The sequence below is a fragment of the Botrytis fragariae genome (genome assembly GCF_013461495.1).
Source record: "Botrytis fragariae strain BVB16 chromosome Unknown tig00000006, whole genome shotgun sequence".
NCBI classification, from domain to species: Eukaryota; Fungi; Ascomycota; class Leotiomycetes; order Helotiales; family Sclerotiniaceae; genus Botrytis; species Botrytis fragariae.
In genome coordinates, this window is record NW_023500988.1 from 3,415,066 (window position 1) to 3,435,286 (window position 20,221).

General features: G+C 42.4%; 6 protein-coding genes across 6 annotated transcripts; 2 read left to right on the forward strand and 4 right to left on the reverse strand.

Annotated features, from left to right (window-relative positions):
* Positions 1-2,448: 2,448 nt before the first annotated feature.
* Positions 2,449-3,636, reverse strand: Bfra_002195 (putative plc-like phosphodiesterase protein; the record flags this gene model as incomplete). The annotated part of the gene is made up of 1 exon (XM_037332617.1): positions 2,449-3,636. The coding sequence occupies one exon, from the start codon at positions 3,634-3,636 to the stop codon at positions 2,449-2,451; it is 1,188 nt and encodes a 395-aa protein (XP_037196771.1).
* A 968-nt stretch (positions 3,637-4,604) lies between these two features.
* Positions 4,605-6,089, forward strand: Bfra_002196 (putative histidine acid protein; the record flags this gene model as incomplete). Its single annotated transcript, XM_037332618.1, has 2 exons — positions 4,605-4,952; positions 5,001-6,089. The coding sequence occupies 2 exons, from the start codon at positions 4,605-4,607 to the stop codon at positions 6,087-6,089; spliced, it is 1,437 nt and encodes a 478-aa protein (XP_037196772.1).
* Positions 6,090-7,095: 1,006 nt separating this feature from the next.
* Bfra_002197 (putative salicylate hydroxylase protein) lies at positions 7,096-8,659 on the forward strand (the record flags this gene model as incomplete). Its single annotated transcript, XM_037332619.1, has 3 exons — positions 7,096-7,132; positions 7,184-7,384; positions 7,506-8,659. 3 exons carry the CDS (start codon positions 7,096-7,098, stop codon positions 8,657-8,659), a joined length of 1,392 nt encoding a protein of 463 aa, XP_037196773.1.
* A 992-nt stretch (positions 8,660-9,651) lies between these two features.
* Bfra_002198 (putative aquaporin protein) lies at positions 9,652-10,693 on the reverse strand (the record flags this gene model as incomplete). The annotated part of the gene is made up of 2 exons (XM_037332620.1): positions 9,652-10,220; positions 10,279-10,693. 2 exons carry the CDS (start codon positions 10,691-10,693, stop codon positions 9,652-9,654), a joined length of 984 nt encoding a protein of 327 aa, XP_037196774.1.
* A 4,513-nt stretch (positions 10,694-15,206) lies between these two features.
* Bfra_002199 (putative alpha beta hydrolase protein) lies at positions 15,207-16,311 on the reverse strand (the record flags this gene model as incomplete). Its single annotated transcript, XM_037332621.1, has 3 exons — positions 15,207-15,879; positions 15,997-16,182; positions 16,259-16,311. The coding sequence occupies 3 exons, from the start codon at positions 16,309-16,311 to the stop codon at positions 15,207-15,209; spliced, it is 912 nt and encodes a 303-aa protein (XP_037196775.1).
* Positions 16,312-16,784: 473 nt separating this feature from the next.
* Bfra_002200 (uncharacterized protein) lies at positions 16,785-19,140 on the reverse strand (the record flags this gene model as incomplete). Its single annotated transcript, XM_037332622.1, has 4 exons — positions 16,785-18,425; positions 18,473-18,750; positions 18,803-18,870; positions 18,980-19,140. 4 exons carry the CDS (start codon positions 19,138-19,140, stop codon positions 16,785-16,787), a joined length of 2,148 nt encoding a protein of 715 aa, XP_037196776.1.
* Positions 19,141-20,221: the final 1,081 nt, after the last annotated feature.

The following is a 20,221-nucleotide window of genomic DNA, read 5'->3' on the forward strand; positions in this document are numbered from 1 at the left end:
TCTCGTATATTCAAATGCACTGTTGAAATGACTTTTGTTCTTATGACTGCTATTCTTGTCTCTGTATCCCAATTTCTCTGGACGCCATCGGCTTTTTCTTGACGGGTAATGAATATACCCTCCGTTGCCCATTTTCATCCTGCTTGTTATGAGCCAGTACTTAAGATGTATTTCCAGTGGCAGTACTGAGAAAAGGTAAATATAGACATTAGTATCTACGCAAGACACGGTGTATGAATAATGTAAGAGGCTCCTATGCAGAGTTTGTATCAGCTTAGGCTTTGATTTATCAATAGTCTGAACTTCCCCTGTTTTCTTTTGGCTTCTCGCGACTTATGGCGTGGAGGATGGTTTTGGGCTACATATAGTGGTAGTTGAGATGATTCACGGCGATAGGTTGTTTATGACGGCAATCAAATATCAATATCACTGAAGCAATTTTTCATTCTCTTTCACTCTCAAACTTTCCTCTTCAAGTTTCAATTCTAATACTTGCCTTGAGATCTCCAGTTTATCATATCCTGTACACATGATATTTGCCAAAGAACAAGAAGTATGAAATTTCGCGCAAACTAGATTTAAATCTTATCTCCTGCTATTTCTTTGTTTGTAGCTACTCTACAAAAACCATATTTCTTAGACACGCAGGCCATGAATATTACAACGATGTAACATTAACGCTGGCTTGGTGGCTACTCGACAGTGGTGTCGGACTTGGTACCAGTCGATTGATGATACGCAGATCAGCTCAAGAAGTTCATTCTCATCTCGAATTACATCTTTCTCTCGGTATCACTGATACTTTCCAGGACTATAATCCAAGTTAATGATCCTATCGATGATTAATCTCATTCATGACACTGCTTCTCGTTATTATGTCTTGGAGCTATGGCGATATGAAGAGCAACCTGATAGTCCCGCATATTTGCTATTAACAACAACAATGTTTGAAGCCATTTGCTTAACATTTTAAATCACAGCTATAGACTAAGGCACCTGTACAAATGTAACTTCAAGTAAATCGAATCTTGGACTCGATCTAGATGACAGAAGAAGAAGAAACTCATTGGCGTAACCTTATTATATGGAGGGGAGTCCACACATGTGCTAACTCAGACGTATGTATATATGACTTGAACTGCGGGACTTCTTGGACCACGGGTGAATACAAAAAAGAAAGAGGGAAGAGGGTGAAACTGCTAGTACGAATAGATCTTAAAAGGAAGTGATGAATAATAACGTAGGTTTTCTGGCTTCCTTTTCGATATTGAATTTGAACTTTACAAGATCTCACAAGAAGCCTTTCCAGACTTCTACAGTCGAGGGTTTTCTAGACCCATTTGCAAGTTAAGAAAGCGGCTCTAGAAGATCACTACTATCGCTTTGGACTCTATCTTGCCCACACGCTCGAAGACGATAGAAGTGTATGCTTTGAAAGTAAGAACTTCATCCAGTGTGTGGAGTTTGACTGTGATAGCGTAGATACCGCATGTTGAGTTACAATACGTAGGGACAGGAAGGACTTCCGGAATGGGGTGGCGGTAATGGAAATGGTGAAGCTTTTATGGGTAACGGTGGCCGGGAGCGAGTCCTAACAGCAAGACTCGGAATTGTGAAATCACATTCGAGAAGCGCATAGATCTGAGGTGTTTGTAATAAGGGAAGGGGTTCGACACATCAACTTCGAGTTGAATTGAGGTCCATAAAGAGCACCAACTAAGCAAATCATAAGGCAATGACCAGTCTACTCTACCCGTCCTTATTTTTTTGTGTTCCACAAGTCTTTACGATTGAAAGATATGCAACGAAATCCATAAAATTGAGTGTTTGAAAACTCACCTCAACGACGCCGCCATATTACTTCGCAAGAATCGACAAAAAGCAAATTAAATTTCAATATGCTGCATTTGAATCTGAAGTTTTGCACCGTAAGCTATGATCCAGCATCCATACATCATCTAGACTCAAAGAAGGGAGCAAAAAAGTATTTTCATGGAAAGAAATATATCAATGTAGCGCACAGCACTATGCTCACATTGTTGCGCACTTCATTTTGCAAAGGTATTATATACAGTCTCTCAAACCCGTAGGTAAGATTGGTTAAACGGCAATCGTGGAAGCCTGTAATTCAGGGGCGTTCGGGGCTTTGAAGCGAAGTGCGGGGTAAACCTGCCCCCTCCTTTGTCAAAATATTAGGCGTACTTATTGACAGTGATTCCAGGTGAAGAAGAGAAATTGACGAGAGGTTAATAAGTGACTAGATAGTGACCAGGTAAAGTATAAAATTGAAGAAATCGATTATGATACAATTGGACATCATTCAGAGGATGTAAAATGATCAACTTGGCACAACTCAGTTCCGTACAATCATCCTCAGAGAAGAAGGTCAAATGATGTGGTTGATTAGCTATTAGTATTATGATAAGTTCCAAGAAATGAAAACTATTCTTAGAGACTCAGTAAAGTCTCGACCAAATTTCCCGGCGTCTCAAAAAAGTCAAATATAACAATCCCCACCCTCTTTCCATTCATCCCCTTTAAAAATGTCATCAGGTTTTGATTTACACCCCCAGCTGGTGTATATTCTGTCCCGTTTCCAATAGCCATTGTCTCAGGAAACAAACCATCTGAGATCTTCCCTCCACTGGCCCAAGTCCACCATAAACTATCAGGTGCTAGAGATTTATCCGCTGCCTTCAAGAGATGTGTCGTAGTGACGTTGTACTTCAATTGAATATTGACCGTTGCATTTGACTGAGCTGGAGTTTGAGGCTCATAATTATCCTCGATATATGCTGTATAATTGTTCGCTGTATTGTAAATGATTTCAATATCAGGGGAATTATCGATCCAAAGAGCGGGGGAGAAATGAAGGCCAGGTAAAGCATTTTCGTAAGCGTCTGTCAATTGGTCGAGATCGAAGCGGCGAAGAAGAATAACTTTGCCTCGCGCGTCACCAAGAGTTCCCAATTCATTTTTTGTCTGTAAAAAATACTTTGTTGCTGCTGGTGATGTGAGAACACTGAACAACTTGAGTTGTGCTTCTTCATCATTTCTTCCGTATTCCGTCGTGCTACCTTCATACTGAAGGCTAAGCAAGACTACTTCAGAGGGATGATTATCAAGCCAATGAAAATAACCAAAGAGTACATCATCCAAAGTTGCAGTCTGCGATAGAAGAGCTTGACTATGCCAAAATACAATCGAGGTGTTGGTAACGTCCAAGGCAAATCTCAAGTCAAATGCTCGTATTCCCGCGTCGAGCATATCTGCAATAGAATTATTTTGGCAGCGATAATACTCTGGTGGATTAGGGACTTGATTTCCTAGAGATGTGACACCAGATAGCGCAGACTGAGTGGCGAGGGAATAGTTCCAAGTTGCGGTATCATGAGTCCCTGGTATATTCATGTGTACGAGCTTTGTGGAATCAGCATGTTGGCTCATCCATGTCGAGGTATTCAATTGATTGTCTGCATAGTTCCCAAATATCGGAGATGCATCTGTAAGGAGCTTCTGAAGAGCAAATTCTTGCAGTGAAACATCTGACTCGTTGACTTGACGTGATATTGGGGAAGCATGGGTTCCATATGATATTGCCAAAGCGATTAAAAAGTTGGTAACAGCAACGAGCATGGCGATTGTAATTGTACACTTGGCGGTGTTTTGATGGGAAGATTTGGCCACGCGTAGTGATTAAGCTTCAGAATTGAGGTTTAATCCAGAAATTGATAGAGAATGAGCTGAGATTGTGCTCTGTATGGGGCGAATATATGTTACCGTTGTACAATGAATTAGGGTAAGATTTTTGCTTTATGACACCGGTTCCAAATGTGCTCGATTTTTTAGTACACCCCTTTAAATATGTGCTTGGAGATTCGATGGGATGGTAGTTTCCTTTTGACGCGAGTGTGAGATCTAGGTGGATTCTAGCAAAGCGATCGTCGAAACGGAGGGTCGGATAAATACCTAGTTTGCCGGGCTCAATTCTTGTGATGCGAATTTAGTGGATTGATATGTGATCTTAAATCATTAGCATTAGTCTATACTCCTTTCACACCTATAAAAACGATTCCAATATTGTTCATTGAGACTTTCGATGCTAACAAAGCGGGATCACGACGGATCACTACGGAGTACGGATTCGCAGTGCTCACACTAACCCTTACAAGGTATGGAAAGGTTAACTAGGTATTCTAGTTCATATTTGGGTACGAAGTATTTTGTACAAAGTAAAGAGACGACAATATATCACTGAATGTATCAACTCGTATGAATCTTATTAGTTTTGCCGGGAAAGAAGCACCTTTGTTCGAAGGCAGTCGCCCTCTCCTTGCTGACTCCCACGTGGGGTTCTGCGAGAAACACATGTGTCGAAACACCCACTTTGATTGGTGTTCTAACGGAAGGGAAAACCATTCGGTCTGAGTTTGCAATGAAACTTTACCATTTTTCGGGTTTTCATCCTTGTACTGTCACCGCATATATATGTTTAAATGGAGGTTCACTCCCAGAAACCAATAACCAAGTGGAAGTGGAGGCTGTTTTTCTACACAATTGGCTTTGCCTCAGGGTTCTTGATACTGTCAGCAAAATTTCACAACATGTTCGCCGGTAGATTTACTCTCTTCACATTGCTGGCGGGATCACAGGGATCGATTGCTTTATCTGCTCTCGAAAGTTTTTACCCAATCGGCCTCAATGACACTTCATACATTACTAATACTTCACTTGGATCGTATGGTGGTATTTATTCGGCTCCTGGGAAGTCTACGACTTCAAACATAACATATGGCACATACGATTACTGCTCGATGCCCCATCCAAGAGTACAAGAATATCGACTTCCTTCACCTGTAGCCAATGGAAGTGTCAAGGCGGAGCTCGTCTATCTGGAGTATTTACAAAGACATCAGAGGAGGACTATGTATAATGTCTTACCCAGTGGAGAGGTCAATTGATATCGCGTCGACGTCGGTGAACCTGCTGACTTTATTTAGACCGTGCCGTTCAATTGCTCAGATATTTTTCCATATCTGTATGCTGGACCTCACGATACCACCTTGGAACAGCCCATTCCAGTATATGCTAGCACATATACAGATGCACACAACCCTTTTTTGAGCAATTATATCTCGGGAACTTGCCAATATCCACAACTCACAATTGGTGGCCTGTTAGATGGCTATCAGCACGGCCGGGATCTTTCAGGTGTGTATGGCGCCACCGGTAAATTGAGTCTTTTCCCCACGACTCCATCGTTGGAACAGACTTACTTTCGCTCCTCGGAATCACCTTTAACGCAACAGAGTGCTGGAGGGGTACTACGTGGAATATGGCCCAAGTATCAAGGATCAATTTCTCTTCATCAACAAGCAAGTTCACTCGACACAGTTAATGCAGGGTACTCTTGCTCCACCATTGCTTCGACACTAGCTAAAATTCAGTCAACTACTGAATGGCAAGCTCACCTGACGGCTACATCAGCTCTACGTACTACACTTGGAAATATGTTCAACGCAGACTCTAGTGCATGGCAAGGGACAATGGACCATTTCGCAGATAATTTCCAAGCTCGACTTTGCAATGGTTATTTGCTTCCTTGCTCTCCGACCAATGCTTCAAACTGCGTAACTCAAGAGATGGCAAATGAGGTTTTCAGAGCTGGAGACTGGGAGTGGAATTATTACTGGAGGGCAAATCCATATGTTCAAGAATACATCCAAGTCGTAGAGGGAATATTTATTGGAGAGATAGTGTCAAGACTGGAAAGTGTTGCAAACGGGACAATCAAAGGAGGAAAGTATAGTCACACATTTGTTCATGACGGGGATATTGGCCCCGTGGCAGGCGCTCTGGGTATCAATGCTCTGAGATGGCCTGGAATGGGGAGTAACATTGCTGTGGAGATTTGGAAACTTCAGAACTTTACCAGCCTGGCTATTGATGGTCATTTTGCAAGAGTATTGTATAGTGGACAGCCTATGCAGTCAAGTCATGGAGATTTGGACTGGGTTTCGTTGCGAACTTTATTGAAAAATTTGAAGCAATTTGTGCCGACAGATATTGTGTCGCTATGCAACAGCTGAGGGAATCACTAGGGAAAGTACCGGAAGTGAATAGAGCTTAGTGAAATTCACATGGAATAACCTATTATGTGAGAATATTGTCAATCAAGCATTCTTCATTTGGGAACGGACTCGATCGTTTCTAACTTGAGCTGGAAATGTGAGACAATACACTCAATTACTCGTTGTAGTTAAGAGATTGAAGTCTACTTGAGGTCGTCACAATTTCTTTCCAAGAGAGTAGAAAGAAACCGCACATTTTTATCATTCACCAAAAAAGAGTCCATTATTGGCGGATGGACCCTACTAGAAGCGTCATTATGCCGTCGGCGATTGAGGATGATGTCAGTATATATCGCAACAGTCAAATCTGATAGCAAATGAGAATAAGACTTATCAATATGCTGCTACCTAACCACCCAGCAATATTATCTCTCTTATCCTTAACATAGCAAGTACATTCCTACACTTTTCCCAGCTGGAGAGAAATCACGTGTGCGGGGTCGGCCAGTACCGTAGGTCGATGTAAAATGGACTTGGATCTCATTCGGTCCCGACTTCAAAAAGGCTTTTTGCCCCACCTACAATAAGACAATTTTGACCACTTCACTCGTACTTTACCAATCATAAAACGTTGCCAATCCAACCAAAGCTTAATTAATGCCGGTTTTCAATTCCACCCCTCTCTAGTCTCTTATATAATTAATGTTTCCCTCATTCAGCCTCCTTGTTCTCCCCCATCCCGTATCAAGAAGCCGGGTGGCTATGACTTTTTCCACTTTTCATTCGTGTCACGAGTTGTGGGGATCGTGGGGCACTCCGTGTGCGTACGTACTACGAATGATGGACTAATATATGAAAAGACTTGAAGAATCGAAGGATATTTCTGTCTTATATAGAGCCATACACTCTGACTTTGGGTCCCAAACCAACATCCCATAACCTCTACATACCACATAATACGATATCATTCAACTCATCAAACAAACTTCCACTTCGATTCAGAAAGTTCCAGGAAACCGCCACCATGGATAGAGCATCACACATTGTGATTATTGGGGCTGGTAAGATTCTTCGCTTCTTTTCTCTCGAGTTCATATACTTACAGTTACAAGGCATGGGTGGGCTGTCAACCGCATTGTCTCTAGCCAAAGAGGGCTTCACAAATATCGAAGTTTTCGAGACAGCATCGAATTTAGGTTTCGTCGGTGCTGGAATTCAATTGGCACCAAATATGGCCAGAATATTGGATAGGCTGGGCTGTTGGAAGGAGATCGAGGCCGAAGCTGTTGACTTGAAAGAAACCAGTATTAGACGTACGTTCAGTTGTTCTCTTACCCTCTCGCCCAATTTTGAGAATTATTTTTAAACCATGCGTTACCACACCTTACCTTACCCACATTTTCCTACAAAAGAATCTTACTGATCAAGAAACAGAGGGCGATTCTGATAAAGAGCTTGCTCACGTGGATCTTTTGTACATCAGAGAAACCTATGAATACCCCCATATGGTTGGTCACCGATCCAATCTTGCTGGCTCTATGTATGAGGCTTGTAAGAAAGAGAGCGGCATCAAATTTTATTTCTCTGTTGCAGCCGAAGCTGTTGAGTCATTTGGCCCCAAGCCACTCCTCAAGGTCAAGCCGCGTCACGGAGAACCCTATACTGTCGAAGCAGACGTCATTCTCGCATCAGACGGTATTAAATCGATTGTTAGATCAAAGATTCTATCTGAATTGAACCATAACGCACACATTACAGACACGAACCAGGCAGCATATAGAATTATGCTAAAGCGTGAGGAGATGGAGAACGACCCTGAACTTTTAGAACTTATCAATGGAGATAAGGTCACAAGATGGATTGGAGAGAAAAGACATATCATCGCCTACCCAGTCTCAAGCAAACAAATCTATAACCTCTCCACAGTCCAACCAGACACAAATTTTGCTGCCGCTCCTTCCGCTACTTATACTACCAAAGGTGACAAGAGCGCTATGTTGGATATTTTCTCAGACTTTTGCCCTAAAGTCCAACGTATGTTGAATCTTGTTCCTGATGGTGAGGTATGTGAATGGAAACTTCGTGTCCACAGCCCTCTTCCGACTTGGGTCCGCGGATCCATTGCATTAGTTGGGGATGCCTGCCATCCAACTCTTCCCCATTTAGCTCAAGGTGCCGCCCAAGCAATTGAAGATGCTGCCGTGTTAGGCGCTGTATTTTCCAAATGTCCTTCAAACAGCCCATCAGATATCAACAAATCTTTACTCGTTTACGAGAGTGTTAGAAAAGAACGAGCCGAAACCCTCGTTGAGCTCGCTGCACAATCTGGACGAGCTCTACATTTGGGTGATGGAGCCGCGAAGGCAGAGAGAGATAAGCAATTCGCTGCATTGAAACAAAAAGGGGGAGCAGTTCCAGATAAATGGGCAGATGCTGATGTTCAAAAGAAGATTTATGGTTTTGATTGTTATCAAGTCGCCCTTGACAGGTTTGACGATCTATTTGCCAAGGTTGAAGAGGGTAAATTTGTCGGTTTGGACCAGCCAGTCAACAGCTCAGATGAGAACGGAAATGCTGCCAATATATAATATCAATATAGATACAATGTAAAACCTTTATCTCAAATGTTCAGCACCCACTCGATTCTGGAACCTGGGACCATTTGTTCTAACTTGTACTTGGAGGCAGATTCAATGACTACTGTTTCGAGGTTGCGTGAAGCAACCTGAGCTATATAAAATACACGTCGGCAGATCCGTAACCAAAAGCTTTATTATTATCGTATCGTCATCCCCATAGTGGCTTATCGTACGGGCAATGTCACTGAACATAATTTCCAAACGATCAGCGACAATAGAGCACATCCTTCAAGACGTGTCTAGGCCCCCCACAGTCTACAATGAAAGCACCAAAGCTCTAGAATGACTAACTTTGATTTGTAACCCTTATTGGCCATGGTGCGTCCGAGTGGCGTTGTCGGAAAGCCTGATTTAATAATGCATAACATCAGACAGCGACTTAACTCGCACGTCCGTCAGAGCTAGTGGACCCTAGCATCACTTAATTATTTTTTGTTTTGCTCCGAAACGGTTTCAAAGACCAGATGAGTTTGAAATCGGTGTCTCGATGATTTAAGGCTGAGGGATTTTATTTTAAGGTTATTGTTGCGAAGTCTAAGCACGAAGAGAAAGGATCATTGGGAGGTAAAATTATTACAATTAAAATGAGCGTAATATCGAAAGCCGTTCGAAGTCTTTATCTGAACGCAGCCTATGGTGTGAATACCTCCGACAAATGTAATTTCGTGCTTGTGAAATAAAACTCCCCGACAAATGCCTATTGTCCAATTCATTGGTCCCAAATTCCCTTTTAAAATGAAAATCGTGAATAAATCGTTATCATCATTACCGAAAAATCGTCTGCTGTACTGCGTGCCTATTCTCATATTGCCCCTGCTCTCCCCCCATCCATTATCCACTCACTAGCCAGATCCATCTCTTTTGTTCTGGAAATTGTCGATCAAAATTGTCTTCTTCCGTTCAAAATGAATCACATGTAGAATTGTCGTTGAAGAAGTTACCTAAATCTGGGTTGGTGAATCTATAGAATCAGGAGATCCAAATCGACTCTTCCGAATGTTTGGATCATCCATCAAGCTTCTACCATCGAACCCCCTCTCCAAATCTGTGGGAGATCTTTGGCCTTTAGTTGTACCTTCAAATTGTCCTAAAGCTCCAGATCCTTGTATCGCCCTGGGTAATCCGCGAAGAGTTTCAATAATAAGGTCTGCTTGCTGCATGGTTAAGCCTTCCTCCCGTTTTTCTTTATCCGCATCCCCGCCAACTAATTCATAATTCATTGCTTTCAGTCCCAAGTACAATCCTGCGGCAAGAGAAGCTCCCAGAGCAGGACCAAGCCAGTAAATCCAATGATAAGCAGGAAATGAAGCTTGAACAAGGGCTGGTGAGAATGCTCGGGCAGGATTAATTCCTGCTCCTGTCCAAAAGATACCGACTAGGTGGCCAATAAAAAGTGAAAATCCAATACCAATAGGTGCGACAAATGTAGACTTTGTCTTTTCGGCAACGAGCATGAGGATTGTAAATACGAGCATAAATGTTAAAAGGAGTTCCATGAATACGCCTTGCACTTTATCCGGATCGAATTAGTAAAGTGTCTTTCGCTTCCCTGGATTGTTCATGCTTACCATCCGTAACGCCTGGTCCAAGTGATACTGCGAAAAGTATGTTATCACCCGGTATGATGCCTTTGACTGCTGCAGCAGCCAAACTTCCACCGACAAGTTGAGCAGGTATAAGTATCAATGCTTTCGTAGGAGACACTGCCCCAATAAGCACGAGTGCGAGAGTGACGGCCGGGTTAAACTGCCCCCCACTGACACGAAAGAAAACCCAAACGTTTGCTGCAAGACTAGCACCAAATGCAAGGGCAATATATAAGAGTTTTGATGTATCAGTCGCGTTGGGTGTAAGAGGCTCAATTCCGTTAGGTTGGTTCGCCGTTTGTGCTGCGGCAAATGCGAAGAAGAGGAACAGAAAAGTTCCAACTAGTTCACCGATCATAGAGACCAAGTAATCTCTAGCTGGGCTTCTCGATGCCATGATGATTGATATAGCTTAGATGGTTCCAACTGATATGTAATCTAGAGATTACCAGACAAGATGGTACGACTCCACACAACTGGACTTCTCACAATAGTGCAAGGGAAAGACCATAGAAACAATGCAACCTATATTTGAAAAGAATAACGAAGGAAGTAAGACAGCGGGGAGGAGGGGTTATAATACCAAAGTCATTATGCAGTGTAGCAATCAAACCGGTTCTGTGAGGATTTATACATCGAACGTCGAGATGTTTCGATACCCCAGAATATTATGCTAGTAATGGAAATTGAGTGGTATGACGATCAATAACTATATCAAAAAATTGGGCTTCATTTATCCCAGGAAAGTCGCACAACGGAGGGTTGGGTGAAACCAAAGTATACACTGAATATTGTTATAACGCGGAGTTCCAGAGTCGGATGACTAGTGCCATAACACATAACAGAAAAACGTACAGATGTACCACGCCTAGAGCGCAGATCACTATATTCCTTCGCTCACCATAAGATCCCGGGTAGGGTTCAATAAATACCTGGTATCACCCAGTTTTGTACTATAGTAACCCGGATGTCAATGAAAACCATGTAACAAATCACAAATTCTTGGGTATCGTCTTTTGAGGGGGTGGCGGGGCAGCGAAATCCGAGGACCTGATAGGGTTGACAAGAAAGTACGGTATTCATTCCTCATGTTGAAACTGATTGAACAGACCAAAATAACTTAAAGATGAATAGGTCAAAAGGTTAGCAAAAGATTTCTAGGAGCATGAAGCGCTCAAGCCTCATCATGTGTAGCGTGGTGGTTTAGCTAGTTTCAAGAGCGAAAGACGCTAAACGAATAACAGATTTAGAAGCGGATGCCGGACTCTGCCTCAAAAATTCCACTGCCAGGGTATGCTGCAGCGATGTAGGCATTTTGATTCGAAGTTGTATTTGAACATTCGTTCATTTGAAACCTACGGGTGTCAATTGACGGGCGTATCTGTGCCTCAATAATTTATCGGATTGATTGAGATGAAAAAAGCTCTCTGACTATCGTTCAAAAATGGCAATCTGATGGAACCAAGACACGTCTTTTTGTAATTGATGATTCTCGCCGGATTTGTGGGAACGCGGGTCGTGGTGGTAGCGGATGCTTTCGAAACGATCAAACTGAGCATACCTATATATCAACCAGCGAAGCAAGAAGAAATTTTTGCTACCAGAATTTATTTTGAGAGCTTGCAGAATGTAACAATGATTTTGTGATCAACATGTACTCTCAAATAATTGTGATAAAACCAATCTTAATGTGAGGCCAAGCATTCCAAATCGACCCACATAGCGTGAGATGGACATCGTTTTCACAAACGGTCGCTTAAAGCTTGTAAACCCGTCTAGTTTATGGTGAAATGTGTTAGAAATAGTCCTACAGAGTTTTATGGGCTTGGCGGTATTCTGATATTCCACAAAGAACCATCTCGTGACTGAGGCACTAGCTGAATTTATGTCGGGGTTTGGAGATGAAACATGATAGAATACGATTTCTCTGGCTAATAACAAAGGAAGCGAGAAAAAAACGACAAATTCCTAGGTAGCCCGCCGAGTATCAAGATGGTGAGTATCATAATTATGACAACAGAAGTTGATAAACTATAACCATGCTACCTTCCAGTTTTAGGGGCTCCGAGTATCTGGATTTCGTGAATCGCAAATGTAAATCCTTTCTCAACCATCTTCTACTTGATTCTGCGTTAATCGCCGCCATCAGCAACGTGTTTCGTTGCGGTTGAATGCTTGAAGTAGACACCTGACGCAATGTAATAATCTTGGGGTTTGATTTGATCATTTTGGGTCATGGGAAAGAATGACCCTAAATTTTCTCGAGATCTACAGTAGCATATCACCTTCCTATAAACGTTAGCCACGAGGTGCAATTATGCGTGAAACCAACTGCCATGATCTAACAGCTCGGAGAATTTGTATAACAAGTGGATGCTTCGGAGACTTTACACGGGGTAGTATTCTGTTCCCCAAACATCGTCAAAAGAATTCAAGCAGACCACTTGGTTTCCATCTTGGTGATGCCAAAATGCACAAAATTCATGCAGAAAAACGTCAGTCAATCTCACAACAAATCAGTATCCGCCAAATCAAGGTTCATTCCGAGGAACATTAATGTTGACCTTGGCTGAAGATGATCTTCATTGGCTTTAAAGCCAATCGTCTATCAAGAAACTATTGCTCGGTTGGTGAGTTCGATCGTAGTTGAGTAAATTGCGAGTTATAAATGGGCCACTACAGCTTCGAAGATAAAGCTTGTGGGAAGTTCCAGGATTAAATTATGTGATATGGGCTATTGATCTTGAGGGAAATAACTCGTACTACTACCTGGTCCTCGGCTCCACTGGGAGATCACAACTGAGAGAAAAGTCGTACCAATTGAGTATTGTGGCCTCAGGATGATTTGGGAGAGATGGCCAGGGAAAACGATGTCGAAAATCTTACCGAGTTGCAGAAAACACACTGTGAAGTCGTAGAACTACGAGGGGTTTTCGTTGGAAAAAAGAATTTACACTAGAATCCAATGTACTTGACCAGAAACTTAGAATCAATTGATGATTGATCGGGTCAACTTGACGCGTGTAGTGCTCCGGCCAGAAGTGATATTGAAGACGACAACTTTACTGCGAGTGAATTCAAATATCGCGACTCTACCAAGTACCTGTGCCAAAATATCAAGAATATCTACCTAGCAAGTATCGAGGGCAGCAGTCCCTCTAGAGTCTGTGAAGGGTCTTAAGCCTCGTAGGGTAACAAGGACTGGAATTGAATCCTGTAGGTGAAGGAATGAAGATTAAGCGGTGTGAAGCCCTGCCAAAATAACTCTACTCTAGAATCGAAGAATGGTCATGCCCATATCCGAAATAATAGGATGTGTTATGATCAAGTCGTATGGGTACAGAGCTACCGAAGGTGTATACTCGATTTATCAGAGTTTACTTCCGTGCTGCTCTAAGTTTCGTAACTGTCTTTCACTGTCGACGGTATTATGATTATATGGGATCAGAGAAGTTGATTTTTTGGTCGAAGAGGATGGACAGGGGAAGAAAAGCATGTGAGATTCTTGATAATTCTGCCGGACGGTGACAGATTAAGGCTGGCTGGCTCTAGATTACTTTCGCAAGGCTCCAGCCAACGCTATAATCTCAATGTGTATGTTTTACTGCATACAGTTTTACAATTGAATGTCGAAACTTTGTCAAGAAAGTGAGCAGAGTTTGCTATTGATGTCCATTATTGAAAGGAAACTTTGCGAAAAGGTGTGCGGATTAAGATATAATGGCAGATGTGCAATTGGCTTTGAAAGGTATATATAACATTCTGAAAGTTCCCGGGCTCGTTTGTGTGCAATATGAAACTCATTTATGATCTCGCAGAAATTTGTATCGAAACGGAATCCTTCACGTATTGAGATATATACCAGCCAAATGGAACATGTTCGTGGAGGTTTCAAGTGGGCCGACTGGACAATTGTTGAACTTTGGCATTATGGAACCCCAACCGCCGCGAAGTTCATGAAGTGGTTTCCACCCTGCATGCTTTAGGGATACCGTTGGCAGTGCGGTAGGTCAATACCTGATTGAGTAGCTGTTGTTATCGCACAAAGCCTTATGTCAAGACGAATACTTGGCAGAATACCAAGAAGAAATATGCAAAATGTGCTTTGTGGACGTCTTTGTTCTCTTACAAAGAAGTTCAATGAATGAATATGAGAGTCATAGCGGAAGCTCTCCTTGAACCCTAATACTTTCCAAAATTGTTCACACTATCTTCAGTCCGTCGAGTCTAGTATTTTCGGATCGCACGCAGGTCTTTGAGTGTCAATCTGCGTGGTGCTTTAAAGTCGGGTCCCCCAGAGTTTTCGGTACAGATTCTCTCTATGCCCGCAAAGCTTCCAAATCAACCGCCATCCCCTTAGTCATCTTCTTAATTCGTATCGAGACTTTGCCGCTCTCTCCTTATGTAGCAGTCGTGTTTTTTTTGTAAAGCCAAGACTGTTGGCTGTCCTTCCCATAACATATCTTGCACAAACTTCTGTGAAAACGGGTCACTTCCGATATTCTTTAATTTCAACGTCTCGCTTCCGTTTCTGATTAAATTTCTCCCATGGTCTGGCAAACGAGCCTGAGTGTAGGGCCTTTTTGCATCGCTCTTCTCAAAATTTGAGAAAGTCTCATTTGTTGGTGTATATACGTTTTATTTGCCTCATCAAACCCGCGTTAACGCAATGTCACTGAATTGATGCTGACATATTTTGGGCAGTCAGCATGTCTAAGCCCCTCCTAAACACGAAAGACTGAAACTCTGAGGACCATCTCTAAGGTGATGAACTAATATCGATATCTCATCGCTTCCAGAGCTTGTTATTGTGACATCTTCATTCTTCCAACAACAAGCAGGCCATAAGTTTGACCAAATTCTAAAACACAAGTAAAAAGCCATAAATCACAGAAAACCACAATGACGGTTCAATTTTCCAATTTCCAATTCCTGTGTCTCTCGACAAATTCAACTAAAGCCCTTCCCACCTCATTCGGATGCGTTGCACTCAAGAAATGGGCGCCTCCCTCCACAGTGACTAGCTTCTTACTGGCAGCATTAACAAATAACTTGATCTCTTCTTTGGCATTTGATAGACTGTACACGGCATCTGAAGTTCCATGTAACCAAAGAATTGGACATCGCACATCTGACAAGCGGCCATGCAATCCGTCGCGCTCCCTGAGATTTATGGCTGCCATTCTAATTCTTCTCCTACCTTCGTCCCCGCGGTATGTTTCTTTGATTGTTCTTATCCAAAATTCTCGGATATCATAAGAACAATCATTGAATCCTATGTTAACCAGAAGATTGCAATATTCATCATCTGGCTCGAAATCCTCAGTCAACAATTTGGGATCGGCTGTGCTTTGTCTGATAATTTGACTTAGTGCGGCTGAAGCGTTCCAACAACCAAGAGAGCGTGTTCTTTCGGACTCATAGTCCATGGAAGTTCCCAGAGGAATGACACCTTGTATCCGGTTGGGTGCGAAGAGAGCCATACGAATGGTCAACCAACCACCTTGTGAGGTACCAAGAACAAAAGCATTCTCAATAGAGAGAGCGTCCATTGTCTGTACATTTGCTATTGCCGTGTCCCAGCTTGACAAGTATTAGTCTTCGTCTCGCAATACATTGGTACTGCGACGTAAAGATATCCAAAGATACAGAGGGGAAGAGGGAAAGAGATAAATGCACGACAAGAAAATCAAAACACACTAAGTCCAATTCTCATTTTTGGTTCTCGTTCGTCCATGACCCAATGGCTCAATAGCTAGGAGGTTCATTGCTCTATTAAGTTCTTCATTCTCGAATTGTTGGCGATAAAGTTCTGATGATGTTGTAAATGAATTAACAAGAATAAGAGTCGGTTTTGATGGATCGTAGGTCCTGGGCATTTGATAGCTGTGATTCTAACATCAGTTTTAATTCTGCGTGACGTATAAAAAGAATGCAAGCAAGGAAGATTATTCCAACATACCCTACATCTATTCCTCCCAGATGGGGTACCTGGATAGTTTTTGTATCCGTCATGATTTATTCTACACCTGCTACGAAAACAAAGAGTACCAAAGTCCAAGTCTTCAATGGTTTCCTTCTTCTTATAGATACGCAATCGAATTCACCCAACGAAACCAATAATGCTATGCAAACCTGAGTATCTAGATGGAGTTCGTACGTGTCATTCAGCTGACAGCGACTAAGAACATTAGTGGCTAGCTGATCGATGAGTTCATGAATCTCACTTGCCAAGGATAATCTTGGCCGAGGTATTACTGCAAATAGCCAAATTGCAGTTGGCCCGAGTGGGAAGGAAAAACGAATTTGCCTAAAGCTTCTACGGAGTAAGCTTCTGATCTACAGTAAATCTATTGTGGTATATCCAAGCCATAACTCCACGCTGCAAATGCCAATGGTAAACAGATATAAGCCTGGACCTGCGCCAAAGTCCATGTACCAATCCAACTCAATCCGTCCTGGAATTCCAAAACCGGCCAATCGTATTTCTATTGCGAATCTAAGCATTGGCAGTCTCCAAAATCACCTCCAGTCGTCATTCCACTCAGCAAAGAAGGACACTTCGTTGAAACCCGATCGTCATTCGCACATTGCATGAGCAAACCCCACATTCTCTCGACGGCGAATCCGAATGAAGGATTGTCAGGCGAATCATTTTCTTTCACAAACCTTGAGTCATGACTCCATCCACTCTCACTAGTTATCGTAGACAACAGATTCTCATATATGCCTCGACTAATTCCGCGGATACGTCTAGCTGATGCGATAAATTGTCCCTTGTACGACAAAAGGATTTTGGTGGAGTCGGTGCAACTGGATCCGTAGATACTTTCGTACAGACTCGGGATCATAGCCCAGTCGTCAGTCCATCCAAATCGGTCACCACAGTTGTTACAATAACAAGTGGATTCAGAAAATCCAAGACTCAACATCCCCGTTTGCGGTACTAGGTATGAATCAATTCGTGGTATGAGCTCCCGGATATTATGAGCATGAGCTTGAATAAACATAGTTTGTGCTGCCAAATCATTCCAATGAGTAACGATATGACTGAGGTACGTTCCTCCTTCTCGACCAAGATTGGGAAGGCGTTCAACAATGTCAGCACCTGTGGAGTTCTTCAACATTGACAATGATACGGTGGGGTCTTTAGTGTATATAAGAACACGTGTATTATGTGAGGATAAGTATGGTGTTGATTTTATAGCCTTTAACATCCGTGCGATCGACTCAGGTGTTTCCTTGTAAGCGCTAATGACAATATCAAAGGACGACGACACTGGCGTAAACAAATTGTCCATCGAGGAGGTGGGGCCGGGTTGTAATCCGAATATTTGAGAAAGGGATAATGCATATAAAGCAATTATAGCCAAGGTAGTAAGCGAGATCTTTAATACAAACACAGGTATTCTTTGGGGAGTTGGACTTGGGGCTGTGTTGAATAATCGGTAGTGGAGATGGCATTGAATGTGTCCCAGAATGTTCTCGAAGAAAATGTCAATTTTGGAATACCCAATGAGGCAATATATCGCTAGAAAATAGGAGGTGAATTGGATCCAAGATACCACAGATGTCGGCCCAAGTGTCAATGATATTAGCAAGACAATAATGCTAGAAAATCCGGATACGACGACATCTGAAATGGTAAAGGGTGTTGTGGCGTCCAGATGCTTCCCAGCCGAGAAAGAACTTGGGGTGTATACGAGAACACTGGTGCCGAAAAATGCTGCAGCAACCATGGTTACAGAGGAGATGAAAAACAGAGCTAGAGTGCCTAATTCCGAATAGAACTCTAATATATTACGCTCCTGAGCATAGGCTAGAGAGCCACTTATGAGGAGCCCAAAAGTTGTAGTCATCAAGATGTAACCATGATAAGATGGTAATGTCTGATCTCCATGATCATTCATCTTGTAAGATGCCATAACGAAAAGAGCTCTAGAGAGGCCAGTCATAGTGAAAGCTCCAACACCACAAATGACTCCTGGAATTGTGAGACGATACTCATTGTAAAGGATTAAGGTTGTGAATACTGCGATGCCGAGTGTTTCGAGAGATAGGCGCTTGGAAGAACGCGATTGCGAAAAGCAAATGAAGAGAGTGAGAGATTCTATCAGGTGAACCAGTGGCTGCAACTTGTTAGCTTTGTGGCAACTGTTTAGTAGTATTTACCCACGAAGAGCATAATCAAGACAGGGAGACTTGACATATGCATGAGCGCCTCCATCAGCAACGGTAAAGCAACTGCGGAGGTTAAGGAGGCAGGTATCATCCAGAACCATGATTGAGTTCGTTGGAAGCCTTTCGTAGTAGACTGAACATTGATCCGAGATTCATAGCGTGATGTGATGATAAATGTAAGCAACCACAGGCCGAAGTAGAATGTAGAAATTGTGAGAGCTGGATGATGATTAGTTCTTGCCCGACAATGAATGAATGCTGTCATACGGTAATCTGTCATTGGATCAGCGCCAGTAAGCATAATTGTTGTTCTCAACAAACTTACGAAACCCTCTCTGTAACAACAGAAGCTTATTTGCATATATTGAGATCGATGAAGAGAATATCCAGAAGCTAGGGTATGGTAACATGTCAGTTCTGACATCTTTACTCCCACGGATGGACAAAGATATATATCACAATCATATGTATGATGTGAGTGTTATCATATGCGCAAACTCACACTGCTTTCCCCCAACTCAGGTTGTCAATGCCATTACTAGACTCGAAATCGCACGTGTTAAGACTAAATCCTTCTTTCAGTTCATCCAAGGAATGTTCGATATCAGTCTCGACAGCGGGGTAAAGAGGGGCTCCCAGAATTCTATAGTCATTGCTTTCCATAATCACACTCGAGTATTCGCGATAAGTCTTCGGACTCGGAGAAGTTCAAGTCCTTTGATCTTGCTTTGATATAGGACAGCATGATTGAAATTTCCTCATGTCGAAAGGGGTACTGAACATGCGGGGGAGCTGAGCAACTCATAATAATATTCATGGATAGTGATAATGCATGCTCGAAAGGATTTCGATCCATGGCCACTTGGCGCATATTCTAAGAAATAGGATTCGATGTTTCGCAAGTAGCATGGTCCACAAATCATATCGGTACCGTCTTCATTTCCTCTTCTAGTTTAGGCACTTGCGTCTCAATCCACGAGGCCGTCCCAATTTGTTACCACGATGTATGTAATTCATATTCCATAAAAGATTTACCTTAATTGCTTTTGTAATTGAGTAGACATGAACCGGAGGATATTTTAATTCCTTATGCAGAGTAAGAATGAAGAGTCGTCGATGTTTTTTTTTTTTTTGGTATAAAGGATGAAAATGATTGTGTTTTCAGGGTCCAGCTGCAAATTTCTTGAATCATTTACCAAAAGCTGTGAAAGAGATCTAAAAATAAAATGACAATCAACAGTCTGACAAGCCGTTTTCGTGGTATTGTATGATAATGATACGCGCGGCAAGAGCCCCGAATCCAATATAAATGTGGGGAGTTGAAGATTGTACTGGGGAAATATTGCTAATTTAATGGCCGAGAGCCTTGGCGTAACCCATAAGACTTGTGCCCACAACAAAATAAATGTAGATGATCACTTACAGGTCTCTAACATTTCGTGTACTGGACCGCATATTTACTCGAATGAGGATCTTGACCACAACCACGGGTACTTCGTAAAGCGAAAACAGCAAGTGGAGGTTTTAAAACTTGGCTTGGAGGAGCTTTTAGGCAGCACTAGAAAAGCAAGTTGTCAGTCTTTGAATTTTATGTGCAAAATTGGGACCGGAGGAAGATTCCCTGTGAACCATACTTAATCATCCCAAAATTCCATTGAGTCAACCACATACGAGAAGGTACATTCACCAAAGAATGGCCAGAGCTATCGGGCTTCATTCTTGGAGGCCTCTCTAGAATCTATTT